The following is a 26,645-nucleotide window of genomic DNA, read 5'->3' as shown; positions in this document are numbered from 1 at the left end:
GATTAAAAGAAAATCACATGCATGTCAGTAGGAAAACAAAGGATATGAACAAACAATTCATCAAGAAAAAAGCCAATAAAACACATTATTTTTAAAAACACACTGCTGCTGCTGCTGCTAAGTCGCTTCAGTCCTGTCCGACTCTATTCGACCCCATAGACAGCAGCCCACCAGGCTCCGCCGTCCCTGGGATTCTCCAGGCAAGAACACTGGAGTGGGTTGCCATTTCCTTTTCCAGTGCATGAAAGTGATAAGTGAAAGTGAAGTCGCTCGGTCGTGTCCGACTCTCAGCAACCCCATGGACTGCAGCCCACCAGGTTCCTCCGTCCATGGGATTTTCCAGGCAAGAGTACTGGAGTGGGGTGCCATATTTTTAAAACATAACTTAAAACCTGGAAGATAACCATGTTTACCTATAAGACTGTCAAATATTAAAAACAGTGTCAACGGCTACTGCTAATTCAGGGTGCTGGGGAAACAGATACTCATATTCTACTGAAAGGGGAGAAACTGGCACAAACTTCTTAGGAGACACTTTGGTAACGGATCCAATGCACCTGGGTAACAAAGTATTTTGATGGAGTGGTAATGGATCAAAACCTTTGAATGCATGCATTCTTTTCACTAAAGAAATATTCAGGAGTGCACTCTACTAAAATTACCCATCAAAGTACAAAAATGTCAGCACAGGACTGTTTCATGCAGTGTTGTTTAAACAGGGGATCATTTCATGAACTATAGAGCATCTTTATAGCAGAATACTCTGCAGGTATTAAGAACACTAATGTTTATCTATGTATACTGACATGGGAAGATGTTCAAGAAGTATCGCTGAGTGAGAAATCCATGTTTAAAAATCTTAGAGTTGTACATATATGTGTAAAAGTTATGTATGTTATCTTGATATGTAAGTGGAGAATAACATCTGGAAGGACTAACAACAAAATGAAATTATTAGCAGGGAAGAAAGAGGGGATTATAAGTAATGCTTTCCCCTTTTGCTTATCTATTTTTTCTGTTAATACGGTAAAAAACGAAGTTTTCAAAATAACAACTGCAATAAGGAATGCAGAAAAAAATACTTCACTTATAAATAACTATACCAAGGCAGGAAACAATCTTAGCTACAAACTACAACTATGTGATAATGCTCATTAAAATCAATATAATACATAGAATATACAATTTCTGTTAAAATCGATGGGGTTTTGATGTATTAAAATTTTTCTTTTCTAAATTTTCAATGATATTATCTTTTGTAATTCAAATAAAAGTGGGAAACTTTCATGAAGAAAATTTGCTAGTCTTTCCAAAATGAACTTCTAATAGAAACTATGCAAAATTATCCCACTGTAACATTTAAAGTTGAATTCATATTACCCTGATAGTAAGAAACAAAACACATGCCACTGATTTATGCCATACCTTTGCGAGCAGAGTTTTCCCACAGCCAGGAGGACCAGCCAGGAGGACTCCAGCTGGAGTCACCAAGCCAAGAGCTCTGAACTGATCTGGGTTACGTACTGGTGCCTGGAAAACACAATCCCAACATCGACCTGTTACAAATGTCCACTCTATACTGCATATTCAAATTATCTCTAGATGCCTATTTTCAACACTGATTGTGAGGCCTGAAGATAAGAACAGGGCTTAGCATAGAGTGCTTCCCTCTGTTCCCAGCATGAGGTAAAGGGTGATAAATTTAAAATCTTTGCTCTTAAAAAATTTATACTTAAATGTAAGTTCTGGGAACATTTTAGATACAATATTTCAACATTTTAAACTCGGAAATTTTTAGAAAATGTCTCTAGATTTCTAGGCTATAAAAATTTTAGGCACTGCTCCCCTTTAAGAAATCAGAAGCAGAAGTACTCCATGTAGTCAACAGCAGGAGATACCTGTTCACTATCATCTCCATGTATTTTCTTTTAATATTTACACACCTCTAAGGGAAAAGTTCATGCAAAGACGGGCACAATAAAGGACAGAAATGGTACGGACCTAACAGAAGCAGAAGCGATTAAGAGGAGGCGGCAAGAATACACAGAAGAAATATACAAAAAAGATCTTCACAACCCAGATAATCACGGTGGTATGATTACTCACCTAGAGCAAGACATCCTGAATGCAAAGTCAAGTGGGCCTTAAGAATCATCACTACAAACAAAGCTGCTGCTGCTGCTAAGTCACTTCAGTCGTGTCCGACTCTGTGCGACCCCACAGATGGAAGGCCACCAGGCTCCCCCGTCCCTGGGATTCTCCAGACAAGAACGCTGGAGTGGGTGCCATTTCCTTCTCCAATGAGTGAAAGTGAAAAGTGAAAGGGTAGTTGCTCAGTTGTGTCCGACTCTTAGCGACCCCATGGACTGCAGCCTACCAGGCTCCTCCGTCCATGGGATTTTCCCCGCAAGAGTACTGGAGTGGAGTGCCATTGTCTTCTCCAAAGCAGAGGTGATAGAATTCCAGTGGAGCTATTTCAAATCCTAAAAGATGATGCTGTGGAAATGCTGCACTCAATATGCCACCAATTTGGAAAACTCAGCAGTGGCCACAGGACTGGGAAAGGTCAGTTTTCATTCCAATCCCAAAGAAAGGAAATGCCAAAGAATGCTCAAACTACCGCCCAATTGCACTCATCTCACACACTAGCAAAGTAATACTCAAAATTCTCCAAGCCAGGCTTCAAAAGTACGTGAACCATGAACTTCCAAATGTTCAAACTGTATTCAGAAAAGGCAGAGGAACCAGAGATCATATTGCCAACATCTGGTGGATCATCAAAAAAGCAAGAGGTTCCAGAAAAACGTCTGCTTTATTGACTATGCCAAAGCCTTTGACTGTGTGGATCACAACAAACTGTGGAGAATTCTGAAAGAGATGGGCATACCAGACCACCTGACCTGCCTCCTGAGAAATCTGTATGCAGGTAAAGAAGCAACAGTTAGAACTGGACATGGAAAAACAGACTGGTCCAAATTGGGAAAGGAGTATGTCAAGGCTATATATTGTCACCCTGCTTATTTAACTTAAATGCAGAGTACATCATGAGAAACGCTGGACTGGATGAAACACAAGCTGGAACCAAGATTGTCAGGAAAAATATCAATAACCTCAGATATACAGATGACACCACCGTTACGGCAGAAAGTGAAGAAGAACTAAAGAGCCTCTTGATGAAAGTGAAAGAGGAGAGTGAAAAAGCTGGCATGAAACTCAAAATTCAGAAAACGAAGATCATGGCATCTAGTCCCATCACTTCATGGCAAATAGATGGGGAAACAATGGAAACAGTGACAGATTTTATTTTGGGGGCTCCAAAATCACTGCAGATGGTGAGTGCAGCCATGAAATTAAAAGATGCTTGCTCTCTGGAAGAAAAGTTAGACAGCATATTAAAAAGCAGAGACATTACTTTGCCAACAAAGGTCCGTCTAGTCAAAGCTATGGTTTTTCCAGTAGTCATGCATGGATGTGAGCTTGGACTATAAAGAAAGATGAGCACTGAAAAATTTATGCTTTTGCCCTGTGGTGTTGGAGAAAACTCTTGAGCGTCCCGTGGACTGCAAGGAGATCCAACCAGTTCATCCTAAAGGAAATCAGTTCTGAATATTCATTGGAAGGACTGTTGCTGAAGCTGAAACTCCAATACTTTGGCCACCTGAGCTGGGAAAGACTGAAGGCAAAAGGAGAAGGGGATGACAGAGGATGAGATGGTTGGATAGCATCACTGGCTCAATGCACATGAGTTTGAGCAAACTGGGAGTTGGTGATAGACAGGGAGCCCTGGCATGCTGCAGTCCATGGGGTTGCAAAGTGTCGGACACGACTGAGCGACTGAACTGAACTGAAATGGATTGGAAATCATTAAGGAACCATGAAGGAGCATGAAAGTGGAAAAGAGTAAATGAAAATTAACCGAAAGTTTCATGGGCACTAAAACTGTTGATCCCAATGAGTGTGACTGAGCTCAGAAAGTATTTCTCAAACAATTTATTCTTCATTGAATCCTAAATCTTTTTCTCTTTAAACCTCAGTGCCATAGAATTCAAACACAACCAAAAGAGTAAATATAAAACAAATCTCAGAAGAATGAAAAGCCATCATTGGGGTGTCACAATAATACCATTGTGTTGTTATACAATAATGATTATTATCGTATTATCATACAATAATAATTATATTATTATAATTGATATATTATTATGTAATAATAATATTACAAGAGAACCTATCACAGAAAGTATATCATCATGCCAATTTAGATATATAACCCAGTACACATGCATGGCTGTTTAGGCATCACACACACCAACAACATTTAGTGGCAGAAACACCTACCAATATCGCCATGGTGAGCTCTTCTCTAATGTCTTCCAGGGCACCAATATCTGCCCATGTCACATTAGGGACAGTGGCAAAGCCCTCCCTTTTGGCAGAGGGTTGGACAGACGACAGAGCAACAATGAAATCATTCAACTCAATGCACAGTCCTTTAAGCTGCTCCTCTGAGAGGGGATCTTGGTTCCTTAGCAACCCCAGCAGCCTTTGTAATTCTTCCTTAAAGGAAACAAATGAGGGAAAAACTGAAAAACCACAAAGCTTGTTGAAAAAGTTACTGTTTACACTTAGTGTAACATTTCTGTAAGGTATATAAACCTCTATACATTTTAATAATTTTCCTCATTGATATAGGTCATTTCTTTTGCTCTGATTTAGTCAAGAAAAGATATATCAACTATTAACAAAGATAAGAAAAATAATCTTTATATACTATACTAAGGCATGAGCAATTGGTAAATATTCATTTCAACAACCACATATTTCCAATTTTCACTTTTTACATATTCAAGAAACAGGTGAATTTTGATAAAAATCCTAGCTTACATGCACTATTATAAAAGGAATAAGTCTATTATTATTATTGACAGATATCCTTTTGGTTCCAAACGAGTAAGAAAGAAACAAATGATTTGAAAACCAAAGACCTGGATCTAAGCCCCTGCTCTGGAAATTAGAGGCCACGTGGCCTCAGGCAAGTCACCATCTCTTAAGCTTCATTTCTTTGACTATAAAATGGGGACAGGAATGGTATTTATTTGATAAAGTTATATGGATCAAATTATATAAAATCCCCCTGTTCAAGCTATAAAATGCTATATAAATGTTATATTGAGTTTTCATGACTCACAAGACTCAAAATTTTAACAGATCTTAGATGATAAACATCCCCCTCACATTCCCAGCACTGTCCCCTAGTTGAAGTAGGGCCAAGGATATGGTTATGTCAGCAGACTATTTTAGTCTGCCTAACAAAAGATAACCTGGAATTATAACCAAATGTCAATGTTATCACAGGAGTTGACAAATTTTCTGGAAAGAGAGAGTAAACACCAGAGACTTTGTGAGTCGTGCACTCTCTGCTGTACAGACACCTATGAGAATCCTGCTGTCATGTACGAAAACAGAACAAGAGTCTACATCAATAAATGAGCACGCCTATGCTTCAACAGAATTTTAATTTACAAAAACAGGAGGTAAGCAGGTGGGCCACAGCGTGCCACAGTGTATCAACTCCTGCTCTAGACCTCATAATCATTATTACAAAGGGAATTTATTTGGAATCAACTGAAAAAAGTAAAACTTGTACTTCGGAAATTTTACATATACTGGGTATAACAATTATTTTAAAGACACAGTTCCAGGGAAACAGAAAATCGCAAACTTCAACTACACTGACACCTGCCTGCTTTTAAGGTTAACACAAATTAGAAACATTCAAATGGAAAGTTTAAGGTCATTTAAGGTACCTGGATAGGAAGCACCTGTGTTTTAGAAGTGGGTTCAGCCCCAGTCCTTTCTTCCTGGTCTCCTTCAGAGGGCGAAGCTTCAATCTCAGGATTTTTCTTGTACTGCCCCTGCAGCTCCATTAAGACCCTGTTGACTGCACACATGGCTGCCTCTCGGCAGAGTGCCATCAGGTCAGCACCAACGAAGCCCGGCGTGAGGTGTGCTAAGTGACGAAAATGAAAAGTTTCAGGAAGTCTTAGTTTTCTGCACAAAGTTTGAAGTATTCTGTGGAAAAGACAAGGAAAAGAAATTGAGATTCCTAACCTACTAGTAAAAATAAGTCACCAAATATATTTATGGGGACTCCCCTGGTGGTTCAGACGGTAAAATCTGCCTTGCAATGCAAGGGACATGGATTTGATCCCTGGTCGGGGAACGAACATCCCACATGCCACGGAGCAACTAAGTCCCCACGCCGTGACTACTGAGCCCCTGGCCACAACTAGAGAGAGTCCACGCACCAAAACAATAAAGATCTCATGTGACACAACGAAGATACTGAGTGCTGCAACTAGGACTCGACACAGCCAAATATTAAAAACTATATATGTTTATGGAAGTCTTTCTTCTCTGTCAATGGTATTATAACGGACACAACTTAAGATCAAACAGTTCACTTAACAGACATAATGTAAGATCAAATAGTTCACTTATTTAACAAATGCTAACTCTCTAATATATATCCCACCTTATTCTATTAGGGATTAAGTTATAAATTTCTGCTGTATTAGACAATAGAATAAAAAAATAGGTTTTTAAAAAATATTCTGCCTATAAGAGTTTGACAGTATTACAGAAGAAATAAGATAAATGATTTATAAGAATGTAAGGTAAATTCTTTTAGAGTAAATTAAACAGACATCTGCCAAAAATAAAAAAAGCCTCTAAACTCAAACCATTAGCTTTATTCATCACGAAAAGTTATGCTGATACAAACTTTAATACCCAATCCTATATTAGGACAGTTATTTCTCCAATTTCATCTTTATTTACTGCTGATCCCCTGTATTTCATGTGTGAGAAACTTTGCTGAACTCAACTGGCAACATGGTATGTGTCAATGAAATGTGGACTTCTGGATAATTATTATCACTAAAAGTGAAAAAGTGAAGTCACTCAGTCGTGTCCGACTCTTTGTGACCCCATGGACTGTAGTCTACCAGGCTCCTCAGTCCATGGAATTTTCCAGGCAAGAGTACTGGAGTGGGGTGCCATTTCCTTCTCCAGGGGATCTTCCAGACCCAGGGATCAAACCTGGGTCTCCCACATTGCACATAGATGCTTTACCGTCTAAGCCACCAGGGAAGTCTATTACCACTAAAGGAATACTTAAAATAATTTCTGGCAATACTGAATAAAATTTAAAAATAGCAAAGATATTCTGGACAAAAGGTCTGATACCAGACCACCTCAGTTTGAAGTCAGCTCTGCCACTCTGTGTTACTTCATTTCTGTGCTTTAGTTTTCTCATCTGTTAAGTATAATTATAATAGCACTTAATCATGGGATGTTAGGTGAATATATGCAAAGGTGCCAGAACACTGGCTGATGCATAGTAAGTTCCCAATAAATGTTGATTATTATTATTTAGATATTGTGATATTATACATTAACCTGGACAAAATAACATGTTGTGAAATTTCCAAATGTGTAAGAGAAACAAATAGTTTAATATGTCAAGCTACTGGACAATAAGTTATAGAAACACCCTTTGGGATCATGTAAGTGAACAGAAGAGAAGCAGATGAACATTACTTATAAATGAAAATTTTCACTTAGATACTGTAAATAGTAGGAGTGAAGAAAAAGTTCATTATAGAACTACTTCCTAAAAAAAAAAAAAAAAAAAAACTACTACTTCCTGGGGTTCCCTGGTGGCTTGGTGGTAAAGAATCTGCTTGCCAATGCAGGAGACACAGGTTGGATCCCTGATCTGGGAAGATTCCACATGCTGTGGAGCAACTAAGCTCATGTGCCAAAAACACTGAGCCTGTGCTCTAGAGCCCAGGAGCTGCAATTACTCAGCACATGGGCTGCAACTACTGAAGCCCACAACCTAGAGCCCCTGCTCCACAACAAAAAAGTCCACAGCAACGAGAAGCCTGCACACCACAAGTAGAGAAAAGCCTGAGCAGCAACGAAGCCCAGCACAGCCAAAAATAAATAAATTTTAAAAAAAAGAACTACTTCCTCAAAACACAGATCTGATTTGCTACTATGCATAAGAATACTAAGAAATTTAGAATGTTAAAGAAAAAATAGCTAACATAAAATAAATATCATCCTTTTTTCATTAACAGTCTACTCCTAAAAAAATGTTAACTTTGGTCATCATACTATGGAAACTCCTCAGATGGTAAAGAATCTGCTTGCAGGAGACCAGGGTTCAATCCCTGGGTTGGGAAGATCCCCTGGAGATGGGAATGGCAATCCACACCAGTATTCTTGCCTGGAGAATCCCCACTGACAGAGGAGCTTCGTGGGCTATAGTCCATGGCGTCGCAAAGAGTCAGACACAACTGAGAGACTAACACTGACATGGAAACTCCAAAGGAGGAGAAAACTACCATTAAGAGATTTCCAGTTTTAAGACAATTGAGTAAAGAGGCTGGAGCAGGTGGCCTGGACTCAGAAACTGAGCTCTACACTGTCTACAGCATATCAGCTAGCCCTGGAAGAAAAGTCCCGTAGCATCAGTTCCCCTATTCTGTATTGACTGATGGGTCACTCAGCCCAGATTCAAGAAGAGGAGACACAGACCCACCTCCCACTAAGAGGAGGACCGAGAATTTACAAATATATGCTTTAAAACTGTCACAATAATGAACCCTCATGTTTTTAATCACTCAGTTTCAATAATTATCAACATTTTCACAGTCTTATTTATCCCCTACTTTTTTTTCCCTCTGGAGTGTTTTAATGCAAATCCCAGGCATTATGTCATGTCAACTATAAATATGTCCGTATCTAATGACTAAAGACTTTTTAAAGGAGATTAAAGGGACATGCCAACTACATGGCAGGTTTGTTCCTTTATTCTAGGTTTTAAAAAAAATGAAAGATTAAAAGAACAATGGACATTTGGGGGCAACTGGGAAAATCAGAATAGATTGTACTGAGTAATATTATTATCAGTGTTAAGTTTATTTACTGTGGAAAATGGTATAGTTACACAGAAGTATTTACAGCTAAAGTATCATAATTTCTTCAACTATCCTTCATGTGGGCTGGCAAAAAATAAAGATATATACACATGCGCACACCCATACACACATGATGTTTTTACATAAAGAGGGAAATCAAACATAGCAAAATGTTAACAAGTGGTAAATTCAGCTAAACATACATATATTTATTGTATTATTCTTTCAACTTTTCTGTAGGCTTAAATATTTTCAAAATATGACTACCTAGGAAAGCCCTTTAAGGACTCGACTGATGATGGAATAGTGAGTGGATCAAGGAACAATTTTATCTAGTAGGGATGGTGGGCTTTACTGTGTCTATGTCTCTATTATGATGAAGTTTGACACTTAACCAAAAAAAAGATTTGATAAAGGATACAGGACTTATTTTTCTTTCAGTACCGTAAACATCCTAAAAGCAAGGGTTTAGAATTCTTTATATTCCTTACATTACCTATCCCACTAGTATACATATACTATATGCTTAATACACGTTTCCTAAGTAAATACAAACAACTTAACTTGAATAGTTGAGTAACCGTTTAAAGATTATATTAATACACGTGAGAACACAATGAGCATACCTATAGATGACGCTGAATACAACAGCTGAGGAAGCAACTGCCAATCAGTCAAAAGCTGAAGCCACATTAAGTATTAGCAAGAAGGGAAGGATGACCTCTTCTTCCTAATGCTTTCTCCTGCCCAGTGTCTTCTGGTCAGTTTTGTGTTCAGCACTCATGAAGTCTCCTGTTCATCTCTACCCGTCTTCCCTGTCCCCATGCCTATCCTTTCACTATATACCACTTTCCCTAAAAGCTGCTAGTAAGCGTGTGCAGCAATTTAGTGTCATGAACTTAAGCTGAAAGTCATTATAAATACAGTATTTCAGAACACTTCTTTACTAGATTTCCTTTACTCCACTGCCTGAACAGTGCCTCCCCAGATATTTTTGTTATTGAGATGCTGGTGGACACCTCTCTGCTCTGTGGACATTCAAACCCAATCACTAGGAAAGGGTGGTCTTACAGCAGACAGACAGTTCCCAACTCTCTGGCTGCCCCTTAATTATCTGTCAGGGAGCTTATAGTTTTAGGCAGATTAGTGCAACAGGTTAAAATACGGTACTCAGATTTAACCCACATGTGAACCAATGAGCACTACTCCATAGCTCTAAACACTCTCCCTAGGCTGACAGCCACCTAAAAAACAAAAGACATTGTTAATAAGATCAGACAAATGAGTGTGGACAGAAGTCCATTATCACTACTGGAAAAGCAGCCTGAAACCACTGCCGTATTAGTGAGTAAATTGTTTTCTTAAGCATTAATTTAATGTGGGCTTCTTCCTTTCCAAATCAATTTCATTGGCACATAAAGAAAGAGATAAGAGAGAAAGAAGGCTTCATGGCATTTCTCACCCCTCATTTTCAAAACACGCAGTTCAGATGACATAGTGGCATACAAATTTCATTCTCTAAGAGTATACCTTTCTCTGGACTTCATCTGGGATACCTAGGCATATTTCTCGGTCGAACCTTCCTGCACGTCTCAAAGCAGGGTCTAAGGAGTCTGGTCGGTTGGTAGCTCCAATGACTAGGACCCGAGCTGTAGCAGCCACATTATTCAGATCTAGTAAGAACCAGACAGAGGATGAGTGGTGAACAAGACACTTGACACTAAGGGTACTAATGTTATCCAAGTTATTAAGTGGTTAAAGTATTACACAATGACAATTATATATTATATATACAAATATAAAACATAACATTTAACATTTACCATTTATTAAATGCCTAATATGTGAAACGGAGAAGGCAATAGCACCCCACTCCAGTACTCTTGCCTGGAAAATCCCATGCATGGAGGAGCCTGGTGGGCTGCAGTCCATGGGGTCACTAAGAGTTGGACACGACTGAGCAACTTCACTTTCACTTTTCACTTTCATGCATTGGAGAAGGAAATGGCAACCCACTCCAGTGTTCTTGCCTGGAGAATCCCAGGGACGGGGGAGCCTGGTGGGCTGCCGTCTATGGGGTTCCACAGAGTCGGACACGACTGAAGCAACTTAGCAGCAGCAGCAGCAATACGTGAAAGATGTGAGGAAAATACAAACTTTGTCCTCAAGCAACTCAATCTATTTGAAGCACAGTAAGTATACATGCAGGTCAGGAATCAACAGTTAGAACTGGACATGGAACAACAGACTGGTTCCAAATAGGAAAAGGAGTACGTCAAGGCTGTATATTGTCACCCTGCTTGTTTAACTTCTATGCAGAGTACATCATAAGAAACGCTGGGCTGGAAGAAGCACAAGCTGGAATCAAGACTGCTGGGAGAAACATCAATAACCTCAGATATGCAGATGACACCACCCTTATGGCAGAAAGTGAAGAGGAACTAAAAAGCCTCTTGATGAAAGTGAAAGAGGAGAGTGAAAAAGTGGGCTTAAAGCTCAATGTTCAGAAAACGAAGATCATGGCATCCGGTCCCATCACTTCCTGGGAAATAGATGGGGAAACGGTGGAAACAGTGTCAGACTATTTTTTGAGGCTCCAAAATCACTGCAGATGGTGATTGCAGCAATGAAATTAAAAGACGCTTACACCTTGGAAGGAAAGTTATGACCAACCTAGATAGTATATTGAAAAGCAGAGATATTACTTTGCCAACCAAGGTCCACTTAGTCAAGGCTATGGTTTTTCTTGAAGAAGGAAATGGCAATCCACTCCAGTACTCTTGCCTGGAAAATCCCACGGACGGAAGAGCCTGATAGGCTACAGTCCATGAGGTCGCAAAGAGTCGGACACGACTAAGTGACTTCACTTCACTTAATGGTTTTTCCAGTGGTCATGTATGGATGTGAGAGTTGGACTATAAAGAAAGCTGAGTGCTGAAGAATTGATGCTTTTGAACTGTGGTGTTGGAGAAGACTCTTGAGAGTCCCTTGGACTGCAAGGAGATCAAACCAGTCCATCCTAAAGGAGATCAGTCCTGGGTGTTCATTGGAAGGACTGATGCTGAAGCTGAAACTCTAATACTTTGGCCACCTCATGTGCAGAGTTGACTCATTGGAAAAGACCCTGATGCTGGGAGGGACTGGGGGCAGGAGATGAAGGGGATGACAGAGGATGACATGGCTGCATGGCATCACTGACTCGATGGACCTGAGTTTGAGTGAACTCCGGGAGTTGGTGATGGACAGGCAGGCCTGGCGTGCTGTGATTCACGGGGTTGCAAAGAGTTGGACACAACTGAGCGACTGAACTGAACTGAAGTATAAACAAAGCACTGCAGTGATACAATGGAAGATATTATGAATTCAGACTGAGGAATCAGGAAGAACTTAGGGAGCAGGTAACATTCCAAAAAGGCTTAAAGGGTGGATAGGCTATTAACAAGGAGACATAGGCTAATGAAATCGTACATGGAAGAAAGAGAATGAGTGAAAGCACAGAGGTACAAACAGCTGTACCATGTTTAGACAGGGAGAGTGGTCCACCATCAGGAAGTCTGGGCAAGACACAGTAGTAAGTATCTCAAACACACTCGTGGCACTGAGACGGGGGAATACAACATAGCCTCCAGTTGCTCTGGCAACTAATCTAGTCACAGATTTTTATTCATGGACAGAATACAGGGTCTAAAGTGTGCCTTCCACAAGCATTATTTCTCACAACTGAACCAGAGTGGACTAGCGGAGAGACTGAGGTTTACACACCAACCACGCCGCCCCCTGCCCCACACACAGGTAATGGCTAACGAAGTCCTCTAACAGTCAAGTCATGGGAAGTTTATAGAACATTCTTTTGCCAACAGAAGCCACGAAATGTTTTTCTGTTAAGATGTGTGTTTTGGAAAGATAACTCTGATAATAATTTTGAATGGAATAAAAAGGAATAAATACAAGAGTTTGCTGTGATTTGAATACAATAATCAGGTAACAGATGAGTGAAGGCAGGCACAAAGGAAATAAAAAAGAAAACCCCAATTCAAGGTCCAAGTTGTAGATGACATCAAAAGCACTACACAAATGATTCAATGTGGAGGAGGAGGAGAAGGAAGAGACAAAGACAACTCAGTCTGGAAGCTGTTACCTTAAATATGGAATACAGAAGGCGGGTCAGACAGCAGGAAGGGCCACAGGCGAAGCCAGTGGACCCACTGAGTATGAGGGGACGTGGGACACTTACCTGCAAGTATCTAGCAGGCAGCGGTGAACATGGGTTGGAAGTTTATCAGAAATGAAGGTTAGAGATGTAATTTCAAAGTTTTCCAAAGATGAGCTGAACAGGAGATAGCTGGAAGTAGGGAGAGGGCAAGAAGAAAAGAATATCAAGTGTGAAACCGTATGGAATATCTTTCTTTAAAGGATGGGGAAAAGGAGGCAAGTAAGAGAAAGTGTTAGAGAGCTATCAGAGAACAGGAGAAGGACAGTGTGTTACTCAAGTCAAGTGTGCTGACACCTGTAAGGACAAGGTAACAACAGTATCAGATGCTCCCAGACCCACTGCTAACACTCGCTGGGTGCTTGCCCTGGGCCAGCACTACTCGGTAGAGTCCCTTCCACCAGTTAACTTTAAGAGGTGGGTTCAGAGGGGTGAGGGCTAAAAGCACGCCCAAAGATGTGGCCAGTGGTAATTGTCAATGACCTTTCTGGGATTAGTTTCAGTGAATGGCAGAGGCAGAGAGACAATTACATGGGTGGGGTTACAAAACAGAACCAAATTAGAAGCATTTAGTTGGCAGTAATTACTCTTTGAATAAAGAAGTAATTACTCTTTGAATAAAGAAAATATGCATAAGGTGTGTCTTTAAGTGAGACAGGAAAGCTCTTTAACACTTTTTGAAAACTGAAGAAAGGGAATCAGCTAAAAAAAAGAGACTCATATGCTACAAAAGGAGATCCGTGAACAAAGAGACCTATATTTCAAAGGTAACAAGGTGACACCCCGTAATTGAGGTAGCACCATGAGTTACAAACTTGCAGTCACAGCAAGATGTTCTCATAACTGAACCCTTCCTGCACTAATGCTGGCACAGAGCCAAAGCTATTCCCCTGCTAATTCAGGGGTGCTTTCATTCTCAGAGCTAGAAACAATGACCAAGGGTAGCAGTCAGCTTCCTTTTCCTAGTTCATGTTGCTCAGACAATATAGTCTTGGTGATGAGTTCTGAACACAGCAAGGGTTAGTAACAGAATTCAAAAAGAACAATCATGGAAATCTGTTAAATCTTCAGTAATGAAAAAAATCCTTCCCCAGGAAATCAATACTTAGCAACATAAAGGTTGCTTCAAAAGCTTCTAGAAAGATAAAAATCAGACCTCAGCTAGGATTGGCCATCCACTATAAGACAAACTTCATTCCTTTTCTCCCTCTTCTAGAGGACTTGATCTTTTAAACTGAAGTTACATTAGCCAAAAGAATGAATTTCTGAGTATTTAAAAAAATGAAGCTTCAGTTCTTTTTACAGAGTTAATAAAAAAAACTAGTTAACACGTTTCTTGGGTAACAGCTCTCATAAATAAAGCATTCGTGAGTAGGTCATTAATTGTATGTGTAAATAAATATCCGGATTCTAGCTGATACTTTGCCAATGACTCAGTTTGCATCTGGCCTTCAGCTGTGTATCAGTTTTCTCATAAACAAATGGTATTTTTAACATCCTTCACATGTCTTAGTAATTAGAATTACATCTGAGTTTCGTTATTAAAATTAGAATTTTTTTTAAAGTGGTCTTAATTATCTTGTTACATATTAACTTACTTAAGAGTTTTAACTTACTACAATTTCAGATTTATAAACTCTGAATTAATAATGTTTTTACAAAATTCTCAAACTGTAGGAAGAAAAATGACTACAAGTCACACGTTATTTGGGGAGAAAGAAACAAGCCCCCCAAAATCAAGTTCCTCTGCAGAATTTATGATTGACACCTCTATCCAACACTTTATTTCCTGTTTTGTCTCACTCTTGTTCCCCCTCAGCACTGAGAAGTATCAAAGAAAAGGCAGGGCTGAAACCAAGCAAGATCCTGCTGGGCTTTCCTGGGTACAAGCCCCTCCATGTCCTCTGCTTCTTGTCTGGTCCTCCCAGAGTTCTAAAAAGTGAACTCAAGCAGCTAATAATTAGAACAAGGGAGTCACAGGAAGGGATATATAGATAACAATCTGTAGGGATCTTTGAGTTGTTCTATAGAAAGTAAGACCCTCTACCCAGTGGAGCACAGTGACTACATGCCGACCACAAGCAGAGAGACCCCAGACTGGCTGATGATTAAGATTCCCGAAACATCACCATGCCACCAACCAATCAGAAAAATGTCCCAAGAGCTGATTTCACGCACCCTGAAACCCTCACCTCTAACGCTGCCTTTAAAAACCCTTGCCTGATAGCATCAGGCATTTGGGTCTTTCAAGCATTCGCTACCTACTCCTCTTGCCTGGTACCGTGCAATAAACACCGTACTTTCTTTCACCACAACCCAGCATCAGTAAATTGGCTTTGCTGGGCATCATGCAACTGGATCCAAGTTCAGTTCAGTAACAGGCTGACTATGTAAATGGAATTGTTTACTGTTTTCCCTATTCTGTTTTAAAAAAGGAAACCTTAACACACACACAGAGACACACCAAAAACCTCAACTAACAGAGCTTTCAGTAATGTTCTAGTAATAAGCAGTCTGCTTAATCCCTATACTTAGTCATTTTTCCACATTTTAATATCTCTGAAATCAGAATGCTTATGCTATCAATGTAATAAGCTTTATGTCATATTCTGATTGGTGTTATGTCTTTTTCCTTCTCAGATGTACATAAAATGATGGTGCATCTTATGATAACATATTAGCTTCAATAAACTATGGTAATTCATTGAGGTCTGACAGAAAACAACAAAATTCCGTAAAGCAATTATCCTTCAATTAAAAAATAAATTTAAATAGATGGTAATTCAGAACATAGGCCTTAAGACATTCCAAGAAAATTTTACATAAGAATAAAACAGCAGAATAAACAACCTACAACCTACTATCACAAGAAATGCAAATTACATATTATTTCAAATTTTCTTATGTACACAAAACATATGCTATTTTCCAGCAGGTAAGATCTAGTTCCAGAAGTTCTACTTGTGCTGATTTCTTTCTTCCAAATTTGTATCCAAAAACCATTAAACAAAACTGAAAAACAAGCTACAGATAGGAAGGAATTGTACTACATTTAACAAAGGATTTGTTTCTATAATATATTAAAATATAGTATTCACTCAAATTTTTAAAAATTCAATCAATGGGAAAAAGATAAAAAAAGGGATTTTGGAAAGAATATGAAAAGCCAAAAACTATGGCAAGATGATCTACATCAACAGTAATCACGGAAATGCAAATAACAACAAACATGCCACTTTTCATCCCTCAGAGTGTCATAAACTAAAACAATTTAGTGTTGGGAAAAATCTGGAGGAAGGGTGACTCTCGAATAGTACTGGTAAAGACGTAAATGGAAAAATCTTTTTGGAAAGCAATTTGCCATTTCTTATAACAATTTTAAATGTGTAATCTTTAACCATTACTTCATCTTAGAAAAATTTATGTGTACCAAAAAGGCCCATTTAAGGATATCCCTTACAGTTCACTGTAAAGCAAAAATCAAAACAACTTGAATATCCATCAAAATGGAAATATTTAAGTACAATATAATGAATTTATTCTAAAGGATACCAAGCAGCAATTAAAAAGAGGTTAGATATAAATGGATTAAAATGGCAACATTTGGGCAGAAGGTAGGAAGGAGGGGACATATGTACACCTATGGTTAATTCATGATGATGTATGACAGAAATCAAACCAATGTTGTAAACCAATCATCAATTAAAAATGAATTTTTTTTTTAAATGGCAACATTTCCAAGATATTATTAAGATACAAAGAGTATAGAACAGTGTGTGTGGTACACAGTATTGGAAAAAGCAACACAAGATTTTAGTGTATTTATATATGTGTGTAAATGTGTTAAAAATAAATAATAAGACATACTCCAAAAATTAATGATATAATTTTTTATGAAAAGAAAAAGATTTCTGCTTTGTACTCTAAGTTTTATGCTACTTAAATATTTCATATCTTCACATCTTACAATATTTAAAAAAAAAAAACATTATCTTAAAGTGAATTCACTGTTTCAAACTCACCGTCCATGCAGGTTAGGAGCTGGGCTACAATTCTTCGCTCCATATCTTTTGAAGCAATTTCTCTTTTGGGGGTAATAGCATCAATTTCATCAATAAAGAGGATACATGGTGCACTTGACTAGAGAAATAAGAAAAAAAATCATAAATGTAAATGTATCCCCTATACTGGTGTGGTTAAGTATATATGTTTTTTTCAATCTTAAAGTTCAGAGACCATTCACCAAAAGAACTACCCTAAAGAAAGCAGTTTACACATGTCTTACTGTACCGACTTTCACCAGGAAATGGGGAGACTGGAAAAGAGGGGTACTAGACCATATGTTTATTAAGTACCGGCTGTTAGGCATCGTACCAGCATAGCACTGGTTCAGAGCTAGATAAGCACAGAACTAATAACTAATTTTTCCCTTTGTCACTTGTATCCTCATTCATCATTGTCTTCACCATAAACACATATGTGGTTACCTGTCTTTCTGTTGTACGCCAGTTAACAAACAAATCAAGCTCATTTTGGAAAACAGGTAACGCCTTAAAGAATGTAGCTGTGCTCTGCATAGTATCCTTCCCACCCTCCACTGCACCTTCTGTACATGCCCACAGCTTTTCTAATGCCAGTCTATGTTTGGCTCACAGGAAACATCCTGACCAGGCCCACCTGTGAATGACTACAGGAAGGAAGAAATGAACACATTCCCTCTGGAGTCTGACTGGAACAAGGACTTTAGCCCTTCTCCTTTTTGGAATTAAAAAAACCTATATTCTAACCCAGGGAGGATGGTGTGGGGGACACTAGTCTATTTTCCGGAGAAGGCAATGGCACCTCACTCTAGTACTCTTGCCTGGAAAATCCCATGGACGGAGGAGCCTGGTGGGCTGTAGTCCATGGGGTCGCTAGGAGTCGGACACAACTGAGCGACTTCACTTTAACTTTTCACTTTCATGCACTGGAGAAGGAAATGGTAACCCACTCCAGTGTTCTTGCCTGGAGAATCTCAGGGACGGGGGAGCCTGGTGGGTTGCTGTCTATGGGGTCACACAGAGTCGGACATGACTGAAGCGACTTAGCAGCAGCAGCAGCAGTCTATCTTCTGGAGAAGGCAATGGCACCCCACTCCAGTACTCTTGCCTGGAAAATCCCATGGACAGAGGAGCCTGGTGGGCTGAAGTCCATGGGGTCGATAAAGAGTCAGACACGACTGAGTGACTTCACTCTCACTTTTCACTTTCATGCATTGGAGAAGGAAATGGCAACCCACTCCAGTGTTCTTGTCTGGAGAATCCCAGGAACGGGGAGCCTGGTAGGCTGCTGTCTATGGGGTCGCACAGAGTCGGACCGACTGAAGCGACTTAGCAGCAGCAGCAGCAGCAGCCCCAACTACTTGTTAATTTATTGACCTGCCACAGCAAGCAATACAGAGCTTGGACTAGGTAACAAATTTTGCTACTTTCTTACTATTTAAAAAAACATTTTCAAGTACTGGTAAAATATACTTTATCTTCTCAGCTTTGCATTTCAGACGCACTGGCCATATTCACCAGTCCCAATGTATTTGGGACGCATATGATGACAATGTAAAATTAAACTTATCAGTATTTTTAACTTCTTAACCACAGTGATGACTAGTGACTGGTCAAAGGAGCATGATGTCATAGCCAGTATTTACATGGCTTTTGCTATGTGTTAGACACTACATTAAAAATTTACATAAACCCTTTAATACAATCAACAACCCATGAGATTTGATCAGTATTATTTGCTAGTAAGGAAACTCAGGGTTTCTCTTGCCCAAGATTACACAATTAGTATGCAGTGGCCTAAGGACTTGAACCTCTGTTTCTAACTTGAAAGTACATTTAACCATAACACTATACTGAAAATAAAACTTCAATGGAATACAAATGTCATCTTCCTCAGAAGTTCTTAAGCAGCCAAATTTTAATGAGTTATAATCAGAATAAAAAAAAAATATCACAAGGATAATCTATTTTTAGCATATCGCTATCAGGTATGACAGTCAGAACTTCTCACCAATTATGTTATTTTCAGATTCAACAGATTATTTTACCCAACAATCTATCAATTAATCTACTTTAAACATTTAGCCATCATGAGGAACAAATTACTACGTTTAGAAAAGAATAGCCAGTGAACATGTTAACAAATACCAACCTTAAAGAAAACAAGAACTTCCATATAGCCTTATACAATCTGACAACCTGACATTACAGTCATTAGCTGACTCACCACAGCTTGTTCAAATAGTTCTCTTAGCTTCTGTTCGGATTCTCCAGACACTCCAGATACAATCTCTGTAGCAGCTACTTTGAGAATTGGAAGATCAAGTTCCTATGCACAAACATATTAAAAAATGACTAAATTTTCAAAGTTTCACTTACCTACTTTTTCTTTACTCAGTCCCTCTCTCAAAATTACATTTTTTAAATGACCAATTTTCTGAGGAACGTCGTATCTTTTTGTACTGTTCCAATGAAAAACATTACTTAAAAATCTGAAATTTTATCCAAACACATTGACTGGATACTTTCGACTTATTTTTACTTTACAGATATCATAAAACTGTTATTATCTCTTCTGAATAAAGGGTCTTGAATCTTAAGAAATATATTTGCCTTACTTAGAGCTGAGCCAAAACAAATCTGTTATTTATCTGCTGGATATGAAACAGCAGGGAGTTGTGACACAGTCATTTCCCACACACCCTACTGGCATTTCTCCACCAAAGAAACCCAGAGAAATAGCCAGTAACAAGTCTGAGGAGGCAGATTCTTAAAGGAAGAGAAACTACCACTGTCCCACCAATATAACTGGCAACAACCCATCCTAAACCCTACTATTCTTCTGACTATCTTTAAATTTCACTTCCTCAATGATACTCTCTTTAACCCTAATTCTTAACGTGGGTAAAGGCAGCATACCAACAACACACCACATGGCATTCTGCACTGCTTCTGTCTCCCACTCAGTGTAATTGTAACCATGAAGCAACATTTATTTGTGTGAAAGACAGTTTAACGCGTCTCGTGTATTAGATCAAAAAACCCCTTTTGGATAAAAACTGAGTTTCTTGTACTTATCACTATATCTCAATGTCTGGCACGCAATAGTCACACAAAAGATTTATTTAACAAATGAATAAATGAGGCAAATCTATCAATTTCTCCTAGAAAAACAATTTTCTTTCAAAGCACACTATCTATTAACGACTGACAGTGTGCTCCTCTTCAAACTAAACTTACTTGGACATTTTGCATTTTACAGTTTCCAAGAAACCTGATGGGGCTAAAATGAAAATTGCTAACTTTTTATTTTGCCAACTGAGTATCTATTATCACCATTTAAGAAAGGACATTTTTACACTAAAAAGGATAAAAACATGACTCTGGATGCAAATTCTGAATAAATTTGGTTCTATGTAAAATATGATCCTCCAGTTTAATTTTATTGCTCTTGAAAACCACTAGCTTAAATGGAAAGAACAGTGACTAAAAACAAGAACTAAAACAACGGGTAAGAACTAAAACTAAAACAAGAACTATGGGTTAAAAAAATGGGTTGTTTATAAGTATATTATTTGGCTTCCCACCCGACCCTTGCCATATAATTGGATACATTAACAAAAAAAAAAAAAAAACAAACATCTCACAAAGAGCAGCATGAAAAGAATGAAGGGATCAGTCCTCCTGAAAATACGCCAAGTCTGGCTCAAGTTGACCAATGAGAAAAAATAGAAACAAATAACAACAAAAGAACAAAAGCAAACAAACGTCAGTAAACCTCACCCCAGCAATCGCGTGTGCAAGTAATGTCTTCCCACAGCCTGGTGGTCCATGAAGAAGAACTCCACGTGGGGGTATGACGCCCAGGTGGTGGTACACCTCTGGGTGACGCATGTGTATGAGCATCTTGCAGACCTCCTGTAGGAATAAACAGAACCATGTCCTTCACAGCCCCAAAGGGAATGAACCAATGTGGAATGAAAGGACCTGTTCTTTGGAGCAGCAACATGCAGTAGACAGGTTTTAGACTTACACCTGAGTTTGAATCCTGTTCTGGTAACTGTCATGAGGCATTAGCAATAACCCCTCTGTGAGCTTCCATTTCCAAAGGGTAATAATACCTACCTTGCAGAAAGAATGAATAGTAACTAGCATAGTAACTGAAACAGAGTAAACACAAAAAAACACTAACCATTACAACTGTTAAAGTGCTACTCCTGATAAAGCAAGTATCTTATGCACACTGTAGCTAAAATGGTGAAAAAACCGAAGATATGTTTCTTGTATCCCGCATGACCCTGAAGGGGACAAGTCAGGCTTGCCCTTCTCACTTTCCTGGCCTCCTTTTCTAGACTCAGTTCCTATTAGATACAAAGAGGAAGGCGTTATTTGAATACCTTATTGAATACCTTATTTGAAGGCCTTATTTGATTGGCAATATACCCATTTGAGGTAGAAATTCTGAATCTGAACTAACTTTTAATGTTGTATCATTGCCACCGACGTCTTCGAACTTCACACTGGAGATCTGTAATTCTAGCCCCTTGGCTTTAGCTGGTAAACAAAAAAGGAGGAGGTGAAAAGATTAGTGATTCAGTAGCGACTCAGAACTATACTGAATAATCTTTACATAAACAAAGGTCCATTAGACACTGAAATATTTTCTAGTAAATGTCTCCACACGTAGGAGGTTCCCCAGGCCAAAGAGCTTGGAATCACAATGTCTCGCTCAAAGCAAACACAGCCGCCGCCACCCACAAGACTTCCATCTCACCTCTCTTCTGCAGGACAGCTTCTATTTCCCCATCTACTTCCTGAAGATCTTCTTTCTTCTTTTTGCCTCCTTTGCTGTTTAGCTTGCCTTTTCTTTTTTTGTTACTCTCCAGAAGAGAAGAATTTTTTGAATTCTGCGGAAAAAAAATTAAACGTGTCATGCTTGGAACTAGGCCATTTAAAAGGGGGGGGGGGCAATTACTAAAAAATAAATAAATAAAAATACATTTCAACCCTGGTACTTTCACCCATTAGCTATTCCCAACATTTTAGCTTAAGGGTGACCTCTGCTGGGGATGTCCTTTTCCACAACCTTAATGCTCAGTTTACTTCCTAAAACCTGAAAAACCTTTCCAGAATCTTCTAGATAGAATTAATCTCTTCTTCACACTCTCAGAACACTGAATTTGCAACTGTGGCAGAGCCTATACAATCTGCTTGTAAATGAGTGGCTCACCTGTCTATGTTATTTCTTCCTCACTGAGTTGTGTGCTTCTGGAGTTCAGATAACAGCATTCATCTTTTATTCCTCACTGAGCCTTTTACGTAGTTGGTACTCACCTGATGTCTAATCAATCACTAAATTAAATATGACGAGAAAGCTGCTCTGACAGCCATATAATTTAACATAAAAGTCGAGCTTTGTCCTTGACCTTGCCAACAATAATAATGTTCTTTAAAGACAAAGTAAATAGATGTGGAAAAGGCCTATTAATAATTCAAAAGCAGAGGGGAGAGGCTTCGCCAAATCAAAGAGCTTGGTGCTTGAAAACCACTTAGAATGGCATCACCCGAGAGAACATAATACCACCTACACATGAGATTTTAAATATTCTAGTTGTCATTGTTTAGTTGCTAAGTCATGTCTGACTCTTTTACGACCCTGTGGGCTATAGCCCACCAGGCTCCTCTGTCCATGGGATTTCCTAGGCAAGAATACTGGAGTGTGTTGTAATTTCCTACTCCAGGGGATCTTCCCGACCAAGGGACTGAACACATGTCCCCTGAACTGGAAGACATATTCTTAACCACTGCACCACCAGGGAAGCCCAAATATTCTAGCAGCCACATTTAAAAAGGGAAAAAATAAGTGGAAGTATTTTTTAAGAAAATAATAATCTATTTTATTTAACCAAATATATTCAAAACAGTATCAACATATAGTCAGTTTAAGAATTATTAATAAAATGTTTTACATTGTTTTTACAATAAGCTGTCAAAGTCCAGTGGATACTTTATATCTACTGCACATCTTAATTCAGACAAAAAATTTTCACGAGAAATACTTGATGTGTTTATATTTTATAAAATCTACAGCTGAAAAAGTATATTCACATACCCAAGTTATTTAAAATATACGCAGAAGTTTCCTAATAACTAAACTGACTGATAGTTTTTACATTTAAATTAAAAATTCAATTCCTCATTAGCACTAGCTCCATTTCAACAGCTCAACAGACACAGGCAGCTAACATTTCCCATACCAGACAGCAAGACCCAGAGCCCAAGCAGCCACTCTACTGGGAGACAGATTACCTGAAACCCCCTCTCTGCCAGGCATTAAAAGAATCAAGTAAGAATGATGTCCGATGTGCTCACTCTGTAACAGTCCATCAAGCTTTACTTTTTTTATATATGGTATATTCCAATTTAAAAAGATTAAAAAAAGGGACTTCCGTGGTCATTCAGTGGCTGAGACTCCTTGCTCCCAACAAAGGAGGCTTGGGTTTGATCCCTGATCAGAAAACTAGATCCCACATGCCACAACTAAGAATTTGCATGCTGCAACTAAGACCCAGAGCAGCTAAATAAATATTTTTTTAATTAATTAAAAGAAAATTATTTTAAGTATCTATTTATTTTATCCATTTTCATAGTATATCTATTTATGTTGGATCCCTCAAAGTATCATCCTAAACTGAAAATAAACCACACAGATATTTTAGCAGCTACCCTCCCTTCTGTCTACAATCATCAATTTTCTGTGATGCACACCAGAGGTAGTTACTCCTTAACTTTCACTAATAAAAACAACTCGGGAAGTTTATCAGGCACTAATTCACAAACTAACAACTTCACGCTAGACATATTTTAGCCAGGGACACATTATTAAACAAAGCCCCTCCTCTCTTGGAGTTGCCATTCTTATACAACAACCCCAAAACAATTATACAAACAGTCATTTTAAATACTTAAAATATAGTGATTTTTTTAATTACTTGAAAAAAGTAGGGTTAGGAAACAGAATATCCAACGATGCGCTATTTTACATGTCTGGGAAGGCCTCCGGGAAGATCACAAGTGAAACAAGATGTGAAGAAATGATGGTGGGACTTCCCTGGTGGTCCAGTAGTGAAGAGTCCGAACTCCCAACAAAGGGGCACAGTTTGATTGATCCCTGGTGGGGGAACTAAGATCCCACATGCTGCACGGTGCAGCCAAGAATAAGAATCAATATAAAAATTAAAAGAAGAAATGAGAGAGTAAGCCACAGGAATCTCGGGAAAGATGTTCCAAACAGAAAGTACAAGTGTGACTGTCCCAAATGAGAGAAGGGTCAGCATATTCAGAAACAGCAAGAAGCCCAGTTGTGGCTGAGGCCAAACTTGGGAGGTGGGAGAGGAGGGGAGCAGGAGATAAGATTAAACAGACAGCATGGAGCCAAGTCAGGCAGGGCTGCCAACTGCAAGATCTCTGACTGAAGACTGAATGAAGCCACTGGAGGGTTTTTAATAAAAGGACAATCATCAGACTTAACTCGTAAAAAAATGATCTCTGTGCGTAGAATAAACTAGGGGATCAAACACAGAAGCAATTGAAGGTTATTTCAAAAGTTAAGGGAAGAAAGAGTAGAAGCTTGGACCAAGATGAAAATGATGACCATAGTGGGAAGTGAGCAAATTCTATCTCAAGTTTGTAAGCCTTTTATAAAACACAAGAATCTACATGGTGTTACATTCAATGAAAAGGGTGTAATGTATTCCAACTACAAGAGGCTAAAATGCCAGCATAAAAAATACCTCTGTCTCAGAGATCGGCTTCTTATCATTACACTTCTCATCTGATAGATCCGAGAAAAAACTGTCCTTCTTTCTACCCGGGGTTTTGTCAATAAACCATCCTCCTTCAGAACCTTCAGCAGGGGCCTTTGAAGGAATGGAGCCTGTTCTGGAAGTTATCCGTGGTGGTGAAGTAATGGATTCTTTTTGTTCCATCTCAGGAGTACTTGAAACAGAATCCGGATTTCCTTTCCGATACAAGGAGAGCAGCGAACTGTTCATATGATTTGCTGACTGGTGGAAACATGATTTTAGCATAAATTACTCAATAGGCACTCATGAAAATTTGATTACATGTATTAAGTTTTCTATATTTTCTTCTCAATACCTTTTCCCAAAACAATTACAGTCAGAAAATACATGTGCTCACAACACAATACTTCACAAACATTTACTATTCAAAAAGATGTACCCCCTCCATTCCAGGTTAATGTACAAATTTATACTTGGCAAATAAAACCAAATAAGAAAGGTTGTTTCTAAAACATCGAAGTATGAAAATGAGCTGGTAGGCAATTATTATCCTATCAATTCAACTAGATCAAATATAACAATATCATCATGACTTTTCTGGCCATTCTCTTCCCTTCTTTTTCCCTGTGTAACAGGCTATACACACAAATACTGGAAGGATGGCCAATCCATGAGTTCAATGCTCCACACAGAAATATTCAATTATTTACTAATGAAGATGTTCAAAGTCTCTAACTCTATTCCTTACTGGTCTTTTCTGAGGAGGATTCAAAATGATTTTCTAAAAATCAAAGTTGGTTCATTAAATATCTGGCTTACCTGTGGGTCTGGGTAATCTTCCATACTTGAATCATCAGAATAGCTTTCAGTATACCTCAGTAAAAAGAAGAAAAGAAATGTAAATGATTTTCTCCCACATCCTAAAAAAAAATACTACTCAAAACAAGAAAATAAACTGAGGCAAAATACTATGGTGGTAAAGAATCCAGGCTTTGGAATCAGAGAAGTGTGGATTCAAAATACAGCTTAAAAAAAAAATTCATCTTCACCAGATACTAGCTTTGTAACCTGAGCCTCAGCTTCCTTATCTATCTCACTGGCTTATCGTATTTCCAGATGGCACAGTGGTAAAGAATCTGCCTGCCAATGCAGGACGTACAAGAGACACAGGTTTGACTCCTGGCTTGGGAAGATCCCCTGGAGGAGGGCATGGCAACCCATTCCAGTATTCTTGCCTGAGAAATCCCATGGACAGAGGAGCCTGGCGGGCTACAGTCCATGGGGTTGCAAAGAGTCAGACATGACTGAGCACGCACACACTGGCTTATCAGAGGATTAAATAAAAGCTTTAAAAAAATTGTTTTGCCCTACAATTCATGCTCTACAAAATTATCAAGAGTTAAATGAAATACCACAGATATAAGAAAAAAGTATAGGTAATTATTCTACATACTCTTGTGACAGAGGTCTAAGTGTATTAGCATAAATCATAAAAGAACAGATTGAAAGATATGACTAGGTAAAGACGTATAATTTTTCAATTAAAAGTCACTATAAACAAAAATAAAATGCAAACGGCAAACTGTGACAAGCATTTGTA

The 26,645-nt window shown here is 38.7% G+C and overlaps 1 protein-coding gene across 1 annotated transcript in view; it reads right to left on the bottom strand.

Moving 5' to 3' along the window:
- NVL (nuclear VCP like) overlaps positions 1 to 26,645 on the bottom strand; it is an 87,463-nt gene that overhangs the window by 48,762 nt on the left and 12,056 nt on the right. Inside the window, exons 5-16 of the mRNA XM_070385451.1 lie at positions 25,865 to 25,919; positions 25,034 to 25,306; positions 22,015 to 22,147; positions 21,718 to 21,794; positions 21,024 to 21,158; positions 19,468 to 19,569; positions 17,223 to 17,340; positions 10,521 to 10,663; positions 10,010 to 10,011; positions 5,808 to 6,072; positions 4,339 to 4,557; positions 1,426 to 1,530 (exon numbers count right to left, since the gene is read on the bottom strand). Of these exons, the coding sequence (XP_070241552.1) occupies positions 1,426 to 1,530; positions 4,339 to 4,557; positions 5,808 to 6,072; positions 10,010 to 10,011; positions 10,521 to 10,663; positions 17,223 to 17,340; positions 19,468 to 19,569; positions 21,024 to 21,158; positions 21,718 to 21,794; positions 22,015 to 22,147; positions 25,034 to 25,306; positions 25,865 to 25,919 (1,627 nt within the window). The remainder of the gene's footprint in view (positions 1 to 1,425; positions 1,531 to 4,338; positions 4,558 to 5,807; positions 6,073 to 10,009; positions 10,012 to 10,520; positions 10,664 to 17,222; positions 17,341 to 19,467; positions 19,570 to 21,023; positions 21,159 to 21,717; positions 21,795 to 22,014; positions 22,148 to 25,033; positions 25,307 to 25,864; positions 25,920 to 26,645) is intronic.

The sequence above is a fragment of the Bos mutus genome, chromosome 16, assembly GCF_027580195.1.
Source record: "Bos mutus isolate GX-2022 chromosome 16, NWIPB_WYAK_1.1, whole genome shotgun sequence".
NCBI classification, from domain to species: domain Eukaryota; kingdom Metazoa; phylum Chordata; class Mammalia; order Artiodactyla; family Bovidae; genus Bos; species Bos mutus.
This window is presented reverse-complemented; position numbering and strand designations above follow the sequence as displayed.